A 14857-nucleotide genomic window follows, 5' to 3' on the forward strand; every position below is an offset into this window, starting at 1 on the left:
TTCCTTTCATTTTCTTTTTCTTTAAAAAAAAAAAACAAAACAAACAAAACCAAAACAAAAGCCTGAAGCAAAATCTTTTTAGGAGTAGATACAGATATTATTGGGTGGGGTGGGGGCACTAAAACAGAAAAGAAAAGCACCAGTGGGACGTCTCTCTCATTTTCTTCTCTCCATCACTGAACACAGACAGCCAACAAAGCCCAAGTCACTTTTATGCCCTCTTCCCTTGCAAAAAGGAGAAACAAGGTTTTAAGAATTTTGAAAGGATTTTTTTTGTGTGTGTGTAAAAGTCAATGCTATAAATCTAAAACGAAGTCTGTTTTTTAAAAAAGTTCTAAAACAACAGGAAGAAAACACATGGAAAGAAACCCCTCGTGGAGACCTGGTTAATTACAGACTGAGGCTCTTTGAAACGAGAATATAAAATGCAGAGGGCTCCTTCCATGGGCGGGACCTGCTCCTGCGGCCTCTGCTCCCCGCTTCCCTGCCAGCTGCCCTCCGCTCCCCTGCCGTCACACTTCCTCTCTCCTTTTACAAAATAAAACCCCACTCCTGTGACTTCGATCCTCCGGCCGGGCACGGGCACGGGGCGGCTACTTGGCATCGAGCTTGGCCATCTCCTGCACGTAGATGCCAATGCTCTCGCTGTCAAAGAGCAGGAAGTAGACATTCTTCAGCGAGGATGCGCTCGAGTCGTCAAAGTGGGCCGAGATGGCTTTGAGGGTCACCTGGGCTGCCGTCTGTTTGGGGAAGCAGTTTCTGTGCCAAAGGAAGAGAAGAGCTGACGTTACTTTGGTTCCCGGGACCCGCGGGTAACTCCGCTCTCAGCCTGGGGTTGGGGGGAAGCGGCCTCTTCTTATCTTTGCTTCCGTCTCCCGGGGTCTCACTGGGTGTAGGCTGGGCCACTATGGTCTTTGGTTGTCCTCACGGGGACATCCTGGGAGTGGGACAGGCAGGAGACGCTGTCCCCACTTTATAAGAGCCACACTGGCTCAGTCGAAGTCACAGGGCTGGCCGGTGGGCAGTGCCTCCTGCTTGGACGAATCTGCGGTGCCTGCCTCGAGTCGAGCGGGGTTTTAAAACCACGACCACCTCAGCATTTAAGCATAGCTAGGCTTTATTAGCTCCCTCAACACTGCTTTACAATGTGGGGGCGCCTGGGTGGCTCAGTCAGTTAAGCATTCGACTTCAGCTCAGGTCATGATCTCACAGTTTGTGGGTTCAAGCCCCGCGTTGGGCTCTGTGCTGACAGCTTAGAGCCTGTTTCTGCTTCTGTGTCTCCCTTTCTCTCTCTGCCCCTCTCCCGCTTGCCTCTGTCTCTTTTTCAAAAATAAACATTAAAAAAAAAAACAAACTGCTTTACAACGTCAGATCGTTAAAGGGCAGAAATGTGCACTCAAGAGCATGTCTTCATAATTCCTTTTTTGTGCACCTTGTGTGCCTTTCACTAACCCGTATGGACATGCCGCTGTAAGTCGGGGACTGGTGACTCTGGGTAGGGCCCTTGTCACCAAGCTGAGACGGAGCTGCCCACCAGGCTGGGCCACGGCACCAGCCTCCAGGGACACGGCCACTGTGGCGATTGAGGGTCAGCCACCAAGCCCCCTGGGGCGGGCGGGTGCAGGACGGGCCTGTCTGATAGGGATTCTTCTCACTGGGATGTCGTGTCCTTGCGGCACGTGGTCCTGGCCACGTGGAGAATTCAGCCCGCCGTGCCTCTGGGCCAGGCTGTGGAGACCCAGCGCTGTTTGGGTTGAGACGGGATTACAGCGGGAAGCCAGGCCTCACGATTTCCCTCTCAGCCTGCCCGTCACTCGACTGTAACAGACCATCTTCAGTGTGTAAATCCTGCCCGTGTTACAGACGGGCATCTCTCAAGAGAGAGGGTGTTGAAAACTGAAGCAACAGCTTGCATTGGCCACGAGTGTGACAGGAGAGGACAGGCAGGCTACCTGTGAGGACAGAGATCCTCATTATGTACCTGCTATGCTCCCAGCTGGGGTCTGTGCCGATCAGAACGATCACTTCTCCGAACTCCCAAAGCAGACCCCGGGGGACAGCCTGTCCCTTCTCTGGGTGTGTCTGCCAGGGCCTCGGCCTCTGGCCTCTGCTCCCCTCCACCCCGGCAGCGCACGAGTCCCCCGGGGATTCAGGCTGCGGCCTGAAACTCTGTACTCTCACGTTCCGACACAGCAGAGTTACTGGTCCATGGACCGCCCTTGGAGTAGCAAGGCCTTCGAGCCTGGTGTTTTCTTTCTTTCTTTTTTTTAATTAAAAAAAATTTATTTTTGAAAGAGAGAGAGAGAGAGAGCAGGGGAGGGGCAGAGAGAGGGAGACACAGAACGCAAAGCAGGCTCCAGGCTCTGAGCTGTCAGCACAGAGCCTGACGCGGGGCTTGAGCTCGTGAGCTATGAGATCATGACCTGAGCTGAAGTCGGACGCTTAACCACCTGAGCCCCCCGGGGGGCCCCAAGCCTGGTGTTTTCTGACCACGTGTTCGGATGGGCAGCAGGCGGGGACGTGGGCGTTGAACATGGCTGGCTCTCGGAGAAGCACTGTCTCTTGCTCCTCTCTGAAGCTGCCTTTCTCTGTGTTTCGAAGGGCAGAAATTGGGGTTTTCGCCCCATCCCCTGGTCAACATGCTTGGCCGGGCCGGCAGCCCTGGGTCACGTCTTCTGGAATGGTCAGACTGGATGTGCATAAGTAGGAGGGCAGCAGGCCCCCGGGAGTGGGCTGGACGAGCACATTCCGAACCTCCCGCCCACCCCGAGGAGCACGCCTTACCTGCCGCTGGGAAACGGTGGGAACGCCACAGACTTCAGCTTCTTGTCCTCTGCCGCCGACAGGCAGTTTTTGATGGTCTCTTCGAGCTGTTCTTCACATTTGTCGGAACCCCACTGAGGGATGTGACAGTGGATGACAAATTTGGCTGCGAGTCCGCTGGATTGGCTGACAGCGGCTGGGACAGGAGAGAGAAACACTGCGGGTTATTTCCCAGGTCTCCGCCTTCCTCCTGGGGGCTGGGCGGAACCCCACCCGAGCCTCTCAAATGTGTGCGGACAGGGAAGCCAGAGCAGCTAGCTGGGCAACGTTCCGTGCTTCTTCTTTTTTTAAATTTATTTATTTTGAAGGAGAGAAAGCACCAGCCGGGGAGAGGCAGAGAGAGAGAGAGAGAGAGAGAGAGAGAGAGTCTCAACAAGGCCCCGCACAGCGCAGAGCTCGACTGGGAGCTCGAACTCATGAACCATGAGCTCATGACCTGAGCCAAAACCAAGAGTTGATGCTTCACTGACTGAGTCACCCAGGCGCCCCCGGGTTCTGTGCTTCTGATGGGGCCGTGCATTTTCGCTGTTGGAATTGCTCTGGACGGTCAGCACCAGCTGCAGACAGATGCGTTAAAAGCCGATGTGACTTGCCTGTGCTCTGCCACCCCGTCACTCGGCCAGGCCACCTACTGACGACGGCTCCCAGTCAAAGGTACACACCAGAATCACCCCGACAGCTGAGGAATGGCCTTCCCCAAATGTCCACGTCCTCGTCCCTGGACCCTGCGAGCGTGACCTTACGTGGCGGAAGGGACTCTGCAGGTGTGATTAAGTGAAGGATCGTGGGACGGGGAGGTTATCCTGGGTTAGCTGGGTGTGCCGCCAGTGGATCACCCGGGTCCTTCTAAGTGGGAGGCAGCAAGGCCAAAGGCAGGAGAAGGCGAAGTAAGGACGGAGCAGAGCTTGGGGCGATGTGTCCAGGAGCCCCGAACGGCCCAGCCCGGAAGCTGGGAGGGGCAAGGAGCGGCTTCCCCGCGAAGGAACCCGCTCTGCCAACAACCTCATCTTAGTTCTTTCACACTGACCGTGGACTTCTGACCTCTGACACTCATCGAGAGTCGGTCTGTGTTGTCTGAAGCCACTAAGTTTGTGGTAGCTGGTCACAAGCAGTGATAGGAAACGAATACAACAGCTTTTAATTAATAGATGCGTAGGCCCTGCCGCCCCCACCGGGCCCCCAGGATCCCGGCTCAGTAGGGCCGGTGCGGGACTTGCACGTGTGTGCGTGCGTGTGTGCGCGTGCGTGTGTGGTCTAGGGCCCTCTGTAAATTGAGAACCGCCGCACCACTCCGTTGCACATGCCCCCGGGCAGGACTGTCTTTCGGTCAGTGAGGAGCCCGCACTGGGGGCAGGGGTTCAAAACGGGTGGTGAAGTCGACTTACACCAGCCTTGTCTCGTTGCTTCCGTTCATGCTCCTTTTTACTCCCCTGATCCCACGCCGAGCAGTTGGGTCTGACCCACTGGCCATTCTCCGGCCACAGCCGCGCGCTACCTCCCCTAAGCCGCCCACCTTGCGGAGCTGGGGCTCCGTGCCCCTCAAGGAACCAGGTGTGCTTGTAACATAGACGGGTGCCTGCTGCGTTCTGGAGCGGGGTGGGGGGTTGGTTAGAAAGATTTAGTTGAAGTACACGATGCCCGCCTAGTTTTTGAGAAGTGTTTCCTAGCAACATCCACAGTGTTGGGGAACTGAGGGCTGCACCTGCCGGGTTGGGCGGGTGGACACTCTTTGTGGCCCTTTGGGTCGGCCAGTTGCCTTCCCAGAGCCCTGCTGGGTGCGGGCCGCCTGACGGGTGAGTGAGTGAAGGAAATTTGCCAACATAAATACAGGAGGCAGGGGGCGTGACCGGGTGGACTCTATGACCGTGTATATTTGCACACCAGGAGCAGAATGTCCCCGGGCCCGGAGTCCGGGGCTGTTCTCCAGAGAACCGGGGACACTTGGCATTGGTCCCACTGCTGGGGGCAATTTCTCTGAGGCTTCTCTACTCTGGTCTGCTGGCTCTTCACATACTGGGTGGATTTATTTTACATAAATTTAAAGTATAATCATGTTACCAGCTGAATGGTGTCTTTTTAATGTAAAGTCATTTACAGTATTTTTTTAATGTTTATTTATTTTTGAGAGAGGGACAGAGTGGGAGTGGGAGGGGGCAGAGAGAGAGGAAGACACAGAGTCTGAAGCAGGCTCAGGCTCCAAGCTGTCAGCACAGAGCCCGACGGGGGGCTTGAACTCCCGAATGGCGAGATCATGACCTGGGCCCAAGTTGCTTAACTGTCAGTCAGATGCTTAACTGACTGAGCCACCCAGTTGCCCCTAATGTTTACTTATTTTTGAGAGAGAGAGAGAGAGAGAGAGAGAGAGAGAGACAGTGCACACACGAGCAGGAGGGGGGTGCGGAGAGGAAGGGAGAGAGAATCCCAAGAAGGCTCCATGCTGACTTGGGGCTCAATCCCATGACCCTGGGATCATGACCTGAGCTGATATCAAGAGTCAGATGCTTAACTGAGCCACCTGGGAGCCCCTAATGTAAAGTCATTTAAATAACAGGAATATGCTCCTAGATGGCAGTATTATGTCAATCATTGAATCTATTAAAACAAACCCTTCTCTTCCCTTTTGAGACCCTCGACTATACTAGATTTTGAAGGTATCCTAAGACAAGCTTTTTCCGTGGCAACTGAAAACGGACAATACGGCTTGAAGCTGTAATGATATAGAATGTTCCCTTGATGTGCCCAGGACAAAGGTTAAGGTATCTTGGGGACTGGGATGCTGAGACTTGGTAGAGGCACCAAGGCACTGATGTGGTGTCACCTGGGGAGCCACCTTCACCGGTGAAGACCTGTGCTCTCAGGGCAGCAGTGTCACTGCGAGGAGCCTCCAGAACCTTCCCTCAGGCAAGCCATCACATTCTGGAAGGCCCTGTACCTTCTCAGAGTTACCGCAGCTGAAGGGGGCTCCGGGGTGGCCCCTTGTCCTGCTGGGAAGCTGCCAATCCTTGGTCTCCCTGACACCATGATTTTCCTTCTGCCTCAGTTTCCTGCAACAGCCTCTCTTCTTCCTCTCCGTCTGGGCCCGGGTCTCTTCTTGCTGCTGCAGGCGGCACTCAGGCAGCTCCTAGGCAACTACCTGCAAGCCATTTTCCTCCTCAGCTTTTCCCAACCTCTCACCAGGGACGTGCACCTCAGCCAACTTTCCGGCGCCCCTGGTTCCGAAGCCCGATTCCCCTCTTCTCCATCTGTCACTGGAAACGTCAGCTGGTTTCCTCTGACTTGTCTCATTCAAAGACCCTCTGCTTCATCTCTCCCGCTTCCCATTCAGCTTCCCAGCTGGAATCAGGATGCATCTTACGACGGCTGCCAGCCCGGACTGAGCGGAGTTATTCCAGACAGAAGTGGCATCTGCTTGTCACCTGGGGCCACTACCAAACTGGTCTCATGTTCCACTAACCTCCCTGCCTGAGGTTTCTGGGCCGCACTGGATTCGACAGCAAATCCATAGGAGTACCAGCTTATGGCTCAAATTCTCTAGTGGGGTTTTTTCCCCCCTCAGTCCACCCAAGGTCAAGGTCAAGATACATACTTGCTGCCCTTTCTGCGTGGTGGGTTCAAGTCTTGCTTGCTCTCGAATGGAACATTCCCAGCTTTATGTGGGGTCTCCTATTAGATATCCCATCTTGGATGGTTATTCCTTTTTTTTTTTTTTAAGGTTTATTTATTTTTGAGAGAGACAGAGCACGAGCAGGGGAGGGGCAGAGAGAGAAGGAGACACAGAATCCGAAGCAGGCTCCAGGCTCTGAGCTGTCAGCACAGAGCCCGATGGGGGGCTCGAACTCACAAGTCGTGAGATCACGACCTGAGCCGAAGGAGGAGGCTCAACCTACTGAGCCACCCAGGCGCCCCTTGGCTATTTATTCTTTCTTAATGATATATACAATTAGGGCATGTCTTATAAGGGATGGCATTTTTAAACTAAATGTCACACTGATGTTAAACCCTGATGCGCTGTCTCCCCTCTTCCAGATTCAACCTCACCAATCCCTTCTTCCAACAGAGCTACCACGGATGGGTCCCAGGCCACGGGTGCTTGGACCTAACATACCTGCCCCACTTTCTTAGCTCGTGATTATTCCTGAAGCCTTCCCCTTCCTTCTGGATTCATTTCTCTCCCGTGGGCCTTGCAGCAAAAGGGCCTGTGAGTTCTGCCACCCAGCTTGTGTGTGTCCGAACACGGTGTCTTTCGCGCCACCTCCTGAATAGTAACAGAGCGGCGTGTGGAATTTGTGGTTGATGGTATTTCCCCTGGGGGGCTTTGGAGCCGTTTCTTTCCCACCTCCAAGAATCCTCGGTTGCTGATGAGAAGTCTGTGGTCAGAACGGTCTTTACGTGGTCTGCCTTTCCCCTCAGCTTGCTTTGCAGGTTTCTCTTGATTTTTGAACTTCTTTATTATTATTATTTTAATTTATTTTGAGAGAGAGAGAGAGAGCTCATGCACATACAGGCGAGGGAGGGGCAGAGAGAGAGAGGGAAAGAGAGAGAATCTCAAGCAGGCTCCGCGCTCAGCCCGGAGCCCGACGTGGGGCGCCGTCTCAGGACCCTGCAATCCTGACCTGAGCCAAAATTGAGAGTTGGATGCTCAGTTGACTGAGCCACCCGGGTGTCCCTTGGCCATGTTGTTTTAAAATGTGTTTTTACTTAATGTTTTTTATTTATTTTTGAGAGAGCGCGCGCATGAGCAGTGGGGGCAGAGAGAGAGGGGGACAGAGGATCCAAAGCAGGCTCCGTCCTGACAGCAGCCAGCCCGACACGGGGCTCGAACTCGCGGATCATGAGATCATGACTTGAGCCGAAGTCGGACACTCGACCGACTGAGCCACCCAGGCGCCCCCAGCCATGATTTTTTAAAGACTGCTTCTCTAGCTTCTATTTCTGCCTCTGGAACTCTGTTTCTAAGTGCACTGGAGCCTCCCACCCTGTGCAGAACAGCTAGTTTTCTCTCCTTCCCACCCTGGCAGCAGTTTGTTGGAGGCCTTCCCCCACTTGTGACTGGACCTGGGGCCCGGCGGCCTGCAGCCTCGACCTTCCCCGCTGCTGCCGCGTCCCGCCTTTCTGCCCCTGCCCGCCCGAATGGTTGTCTCACATCTCCACGCGGCTCTGTCTCACAATTTTAAGTGTGAAATTCTATCATTGCTCTATGTATGGGGCGTGGTAGGTGCAATTAGAAAGAGCAGATTCATGTTTTCTCTTGACTGGAAGCCCCTTTTCTTTTCTTTTCCTTTCTCTTTTCAAAATTTTATTTGAATTCTGGCTAGTTAACATACAGTGCGATATTGGTTTCAGGAGTGGAATTCGGTAATTCATCAACTACATACAACACCCAGTGCTCATCCCAAAAAGCGCCCTCCTCCGTGCCCATCGCCCGTTTAGCCCATCCCCGCCCCCTCTCCTCCATCAACCTTCAGTTCGTTCTCTATCATTAAGACTCTCTTCTGGTTTGCTTCCCTCTCTTTTTTTCCCCTCCCATGAGCTCATCTGTTTTGTTTCCTAAATCCCACATAGCCCCGTTACTTTTCTGGCCACAGATCTGATCACGACAGGGCCCAGCTTAAACTCTCAAATGCTGGCTCAGGACCCGGGCCTTGTCACACACGATGCCCTCACCGTCCAGCGTCCCTGCCCCCAGGGGTTCTTACACCCTCGCTGGAGCCTCCCCAGCTCCAGAGGGCATGGCTCCCTCCCTGTGCCCCTCTTATGTTGTCTGTCTCTCCTCCTGGACCGTCCAGTGCTTGAGGGCAGGAGTGGGTTTCATTGCCTTCGGAGCCCCGGCATCGGGACAGCACTTGGCACGGAGTACGTGGTCCCCGGAGGTGATGTGTGCGCACGTGGGGGGGGACAAGGATCTGAAGTTGGAGCCACCTGTCAAAAAGTTACCCAACATCCCTGAAAAACCTGGGCAAGTGTTCACGCATAGCAGCTCTCTTTGCAAGAGCCAAAGGTAGAAACAACCCACCTGATGAAATGGGTCCACATAATGGAATATTATTCAGCCCTAAAAAGGGAACAAAGCGCTGATGCATCCTACAACGTGGATGAACCTTGATAAGATTATATAAAGTCAGGGAGGCTAGATACCAAAGGTCACATGGCCCGCGATTCTGTTGACGTGAAATGTCCAGAACAGGCACATCCATGGAGGCAGAAGGCGGACTGGGGGTTGCCAGGGGCTGGCGGAGGGGGAAGGGAGTCACCACTGGGGGTGACAGAAGAATTGCGGGGTTGGACAGTGGTGATGGTAGGACAGCAGGATGAGTGTAAGTTACCCAACAGCTTCATTCTGGGGTGATCTGATGCTAATTGCCTTGAACTCTCCAGACCCATTGTCGTCCCCAGAGTGCGTGAAACGATGTACGCGGGCCTGCGCGAGTTGTCTGAGAGATGCCGACTCTCTGACTCGCTGAGGCCTATTTTGCTCGGCAAACTGATCATGGCGCTGGCGGGGAGGGTGGCGAGGCGGTGCCGGGAACACGGGCGCCACGCCGCGCTTACCTTCGGCGACTTCCAAAGGGCCTTGGGATTTGCGGAGCTCCTTTACCGTTTCCAAGAACTCTTTCCCGCCAGCCTTTTCCAAGGCTTTACCTGCGGAGAACAAGGGAAGCCATGGCTGTTGTCCTTTTCAAAGTCACCGGTCACACTGTTTCGCATAGTTTCAGTAGGCCAGAAAACAGATAACCAACCGCACTTGCAAAGCAGGAATCTCACTCTGCAGTCGGGTTGCCAGCGGTCCCTGCTGGCAGGGGTCTCTGGGCTTCTGTCCAGCAGGGCTTAGATTCTAGCAAACTCTTTCAAAGGGCCTTTTTAAGGGGCGATTTGGCCATAAGCAGTCTCACGACATGAATCCTGAAGGTGATTTTTAGAAATCGAAGTACAGCGGACACACGATGTTACGTGAGTTTCAGGCGTGCAACATAGTGACTGGACAACTCTACACATTGTGCTGTGCTCCCCATCTGTAGCTGCCATCTGTCACCACACAGCACGGTCACAATACCATCGCCTATATACCCTATGCTGTACTAAGGGTGAATTTATCTATCTATCTATCTATTTAGAGTGAGCAGGGGAGAGGCAGAGAAAGAGGGAGAGAGAGAGAATCCCAAGCAGGCCCCGAGCTGCCAGCATAGAGCCCCACGTGGGGCTCGAACTCAGGAACCGTGAGATCGTGACCTGAGCCAACACCCAGAGTGACACTTAACCAACTGAGCCACGCAGGCACCCCTAAAGGTGAACTTTAAAAAAAGTCGCGGCTCCGGTGTTCTGATCTCTGGGTTCAGGACCGCACGCTGTGTTGGTTAAATTCAGTGCCTTGGTGATTTGAAGGCCCACACCGGGGCGCATCGCACAGACCATGCACCGGGTCCTAAGCCTGGCGCCGGGCCCGAGGTGACAGCAGGAACCTCTGGGTGCAGACTCCAGGGGTCCCAATCCCATTTCACCACCACCTGTGTGTAGTGAGTCTGGTGGGCAGAGGCCAGACAAGGCCAGGGCAGCCTGCGGTGGTGTTCCACCAACTTGGGCCTGGGTTTTCAATGGAAACACGCAACTCTGAGAGGCACCCCTCTAAGGACCTTTCTGACTGGAGAGCCCTTGGGTCTCTGATGTTAGGACAATTCCCAACTCGGTATTTCAGGATTGTGCTTCCGCGGAGGCCAAGTGGACCCCCCAACGGATGGCAGGACTCCACCTCTGGCCAGCAGGAACCCCGTATCTGGGCGCTGGGGCTCCTCATGCCTCCGAGATGACGTAGGGCGTCTTGTCCACGCTAGGTGGTTGCTGCCCTTGGTGGGGGATGAGGCCTCTCCCCCCACGTGTTTTCATCTTCTAATGAACTTGGTGATCGCGCTGTCTGGGGCAAGTCTCAGCTCTCTCTCTTCACGGTTACGATGGTGGGAGCTGGTGAGGGAGCTTCCCACTCCCCACCCGCACCCTCAGGCGTATTTGGAGAGCCGCAGGGCTTTGTGCGGGTTATGGAGGAAAGGTGCCTGTTCCAGCAGTCAGTTTCCACTGGGGCTGGGAAGGGGCGGGGATTTCTTCACGAAGGTGCTTGGGTTTCAGTGATACAATTTGGAAATGGTAATCTTGGGCCTTCAGAGTCTCCTTCCTGGCCCTCAGACTCCCGGCCAGTGCTGATCTGCTGGGTCACAGAAGCCTGGAGAAGGCCAGGACCCGCAGCCAGCGGCCCCATACACGCCGAGAAGCATCGGAAACAGGTGCATTTTGCACCTGCACTCTGCACTGGGGCCAAGGGCCAGATGGGAGCGTGTAAAAGGCAAGGCGAGCCCACCCTCTTCCCCAAAGACTCCCAAGCATGAAGCAACCTGAAATGTCGATGGGGGGACTTTCTCTCTATGGAAGCATTCCAGTGAAGAAAGGAAGGAATGCTAGAATTAGGATATGGCTCCCACCCACACAACCCCTAAGGAACGGACAAACCTGGAGAAGGAGCATCAGTGGGAGTCACCTGCCTCCTGATGTAGAATATCCCATCACTGACCAAACAGTCTTCCCCCCAATTTTTGAGCCTGAATCTCATTAGGACTCTAGATCCAACTACCAATTTATAAGAAGAACAGAGAAGAAACAGGTTTAATGGCATCAGGAGCATGTAATCCATAAAATCCAGACTTGGGAAACCCTACAGGACAAATGGCCCAGCTTCTTCAAAAAATAAACTGGAAATAAAAAGAGAGAGAGAGAGAGAAAGAGGGAAAAGATATGAAAGGGGAACCGAGGGGCTATAAGAGATTCATCAGCTAATTGTGATGTGTGGACTTATTTGGATCCTGAATCAAACACATTAAAAAAACAAACTGGGGGCCGCTGGATGGCTCAATCGTTTAAGTGTCCAACTTCGGCTCAGGTCATGATCTCTCGGTCTGTGAGTTCGAGCCCCACGTCGGGCTCTGTGCTGACAGCTCAGAGCCTGGGGCCTGCTTCGGATTCTGTGTCTCCCTCTCTCCCAGCCCCCCGCCCCCCCCACCCCCACACTCTGTCTCTCTCAAAAATAAACATTAAAAAAATTAAAAACACAAATTGGTATTTGTGATACAACTGAAATGTGAACAGTGACCAGTATTCGACAACATTACTATTTCTAGCTGTGATGATGGTACCGTGTCGAAAAGTTATGCTGTCGAAATGCTAGCCCTGATCATTCCGAAGAGCCCACAGACACGATGACGTCTGGGGGGTGGGGGTGGGTAGCATGAGAGCAGGCTCGGGCAACTGGGTGTATGGGGTTTTCGTCATGCTCTTCCGTTATTTTTGTGTATGCTCGAATTTTTCTGGAACGACACACAGTGCTTTAAAAAGACTAAATCAGGGTCTTATCTGCAGGGGGTGATTGGTTTGGGTGATGGTCGTGGAAAATGGAATCATGATAGGAGGGACCCCTTCTAAACAGCACAGCAACAATAAAAAAAGAAGACCGTCACTTATCAAATGTTTATGAGCCCGGCACTGTGCTAGCCTCATCCGTGTGTTACCTTATTTAACCTTCACGCTGTCCCTATGACATGGGTGCTATGGTTATCCTCACTTATAGGGGGAGGCAAGTGAGGTTCAGAGAGCTTGAGGAATCTGCCTAAAGTCACACAGCTCGGAGGTAATGGGTAAAATCTAGGACACAGACCCATCTTGACCCCAGAAGCCTCATTGCTGCGATCTGAGTTTTTGCCCCATTATCGGTGTTCTTTGTATCCTATTACCACCCTGTCACTTAAAAAAAGAAAACTATCGTGATTGCTTTCCTGATATAGAAATGCAAACTCTAGAAATGATAGAATAGCACTTGAAGCAGATTAAGACTAAGGCTACTGGGGGGGAGTCTTTGCATACAGTGGGGGAGTTCAGGGCAGTTGACAAGGCCTGGGCTGGGTCTGAACAATGAAGAAGGAAGTTTTACAGTTTCTATATACAAGAGAAGTCCTGTTTCTCTGCATTGTGGTTCACCCTGCCCCCAGCACCGAGGCTGTCCTATCTCCTTCTCAGCAAAGCAAGTGGCCTCTGATGCCCCTGGGGACACCTAAGTGAGCCCAGTGGCCTGGGCAACCCCCCCTCCCCCCGCCACCAGTCCTACCAACCCGGGGCTGAGACCCAAGCCCTGAATCCCAGGGATAAAGACCTTTTTTGCTCACTTTCTTTACTTTTTTCAATGGAGGGTTTAAGGCACTTCTGTCTTGTAAAAGTGGATAAGGTGGTGACCATTTAGAATGCCATTACTTCGAGTGCCCTTGAGAGCTTAGCCCTCCCTGTTCCTCCAGCTCGCCCGGGGAACAGCTCCCTTCCACCACCCTCGAGACAGGCTGCGATCCACCGGTAAAGTAACTCAACACACAGCCTCACAGACAACTTTCTCCAGATGTCCATTTCCTTTTTACCAAAGGTGTTCTTAATTTTTAGGCTCAAAATAAATGGGGAGGTTTACCCCAAACACATACGACAATGTTTACAGCACTACGCATCATTGCCCAAAGTAGAAACTACGCAAACGCTGTCGATGGTAGAAGGTCACCACGTTCTGGTGTGTTCCTACAGTGGAATACCGCACGGCAAAGAAAATGAACGAACTGCAACCATGCCCAACAATACGGGCGTGTTTCATAGATCCAAAGTCGAGCAAAAGACACGAACAAAGACGCACCGCATGGTTTCATTTATATGAAGTCCAGAACAGACGGCAGCCGTCTGTGCTGGGAAGGGACAGGACAGCGGTTACCCGTGGAGGGAATGGTACGAGGGATGGGGGAGGGAGGGGGTTCTGGGGCGCCGATAGGGTTCTGCTTCATGATCAAGGTGCCGGTTACACAGACACGTTCACTGGGAGGAAAATTCGTCAAGCTGTTCACTAACGATCTGTTTTTACACGATGCGTCCGCGAACACTTCAAAAATATATCCAGATTAAAGACAAAATTAGTTACTTTCTGGTAGTGCCGTCTAATTACACCCAAAGGACGGAGTGTGATGTGGTCCCCCAAGTAGAGGAGATCTGGTCGACCACGGCCAACTTGACAAGAACTTGGCCGAACAGTGGGCTCGCCTTTGGAACCTCTACCGAATTCTCAGGACCTTACCTATGTCTTCCTTGAGGTCAATTTCGGCTGTGGTTGGGTGGACAATGCCCTCCACTCTCATGGAGCCAATATGGCTGATGTCACTCTGGGTCAGGGAGAGCTGCGTCAGGAAGGAAAGACGGAGAGTGTGGGAGAGATCAAGTCCTATTAAAAGTCTTCATATTTTACCTCCCATCTGTTAATTCTCTCAGTTATTTACACTGAATTGTCACCATAAAGGGCCGCGGTGGGAGCGACCGTCTCGGGGTGTTTGGTCTTCCGGAAGCTCTTCTGAGCCCAGTGGATTTGACTGTCACACTGAGCATCAAATCTGTCTCCTCTTCCGGGAGCAGGAATGGGCCCTCCCTGTTTCTTCCTTTCCCTCTAGCTTATGCCTCCGTTTCCCAGTCCAGATGGCCTTGGTGTCCGGTGGCATGTGGTCTGAGCAGTTCCCGCCAGGGAAGCCCGGGATGGCTCTCCCCGGCTCCCCTCAGGTCCCTGCATTCTTCCCAGAGCAGGGGACAGGAACGTGTGGCCGACGACCCTGATGTCCCCTCCGGGGACAGGGATGCGTGGCCGACGACCTGGCTCGAGAATAGTGGCGGGCTCTAGGATTCCAACCTGCCTATGTCTGGCCACCTTGCCTTTTGGGGACCACACTCTTAGGGCTACGCTTGTGACAGGCCGCCCTGCGCGCTCATAACTGAGCGGAATGCAGAACATTTTCCCTCGTCTCCCCGTGCGAGCGTGACAGTTCCGTTCCCCTGAGACAAGCCAGAGAAGGCCAGTTATCATGCGACCGCGGCCAGCCCCTGGAGGGGACTTCAGCTCCACACCTTTGCTTTCCTGCTTTCGTCAGTGAAGAATTAGGAACCCACCACATACACACTCTTTTGTAACACGCTCTTCCCAATGGCTTCT

At 53.3% G+C, this 14857-nt stretch overlaps 1 protein-coding gene across 1 annotated transcript in view; it reads right to left on the reverse strand.

Moving 5' to 3' along the window:
- Positions 1-21: 21 nt before the first annotated feature.
- MACROH2A2 (macroH2A.2 histone) overlaps positions 22-14857 on the reverse strand; it is a 58211-nt gene continuing 43375 nt past the window's right edge. The window contains exons 6-9 of the mRNA XM_060642544.3: positions 13958-14057; positions 9373-9462; positions 2785-2959; positions 22-759 (exon numbers count right to left, since the gene is read on the reverse strand). Coding sequence (XP_060498527.1) covers positions 594-759; positions 2785-2959; positions 9373-9462; positions 13958-14057 — 531 coding nt within the window. The 3' untranslated portion in view covers positions 22-593. The remainder of the gene's footprint in view (positions 760-2784; positions 2960-9372; positions 9463-13957; positions 14058-14857) is intronic.

The sequence above is a fragment of the Panthera onca genome, chromosome D2 (assembly GCF_046562875.1).
Source record: "Panthera onca isolate mPanOnc1 chromosome D2, mPanOnc1 haplotype 2, whole genome shotgun sequence".
Classification (NCBI taxonomy): domain Eukaryota; kingdom Metazoa; phylum Chordata; class Mammalia; order Carnivora; family Felidae; genus Panthera; species Panthera onca.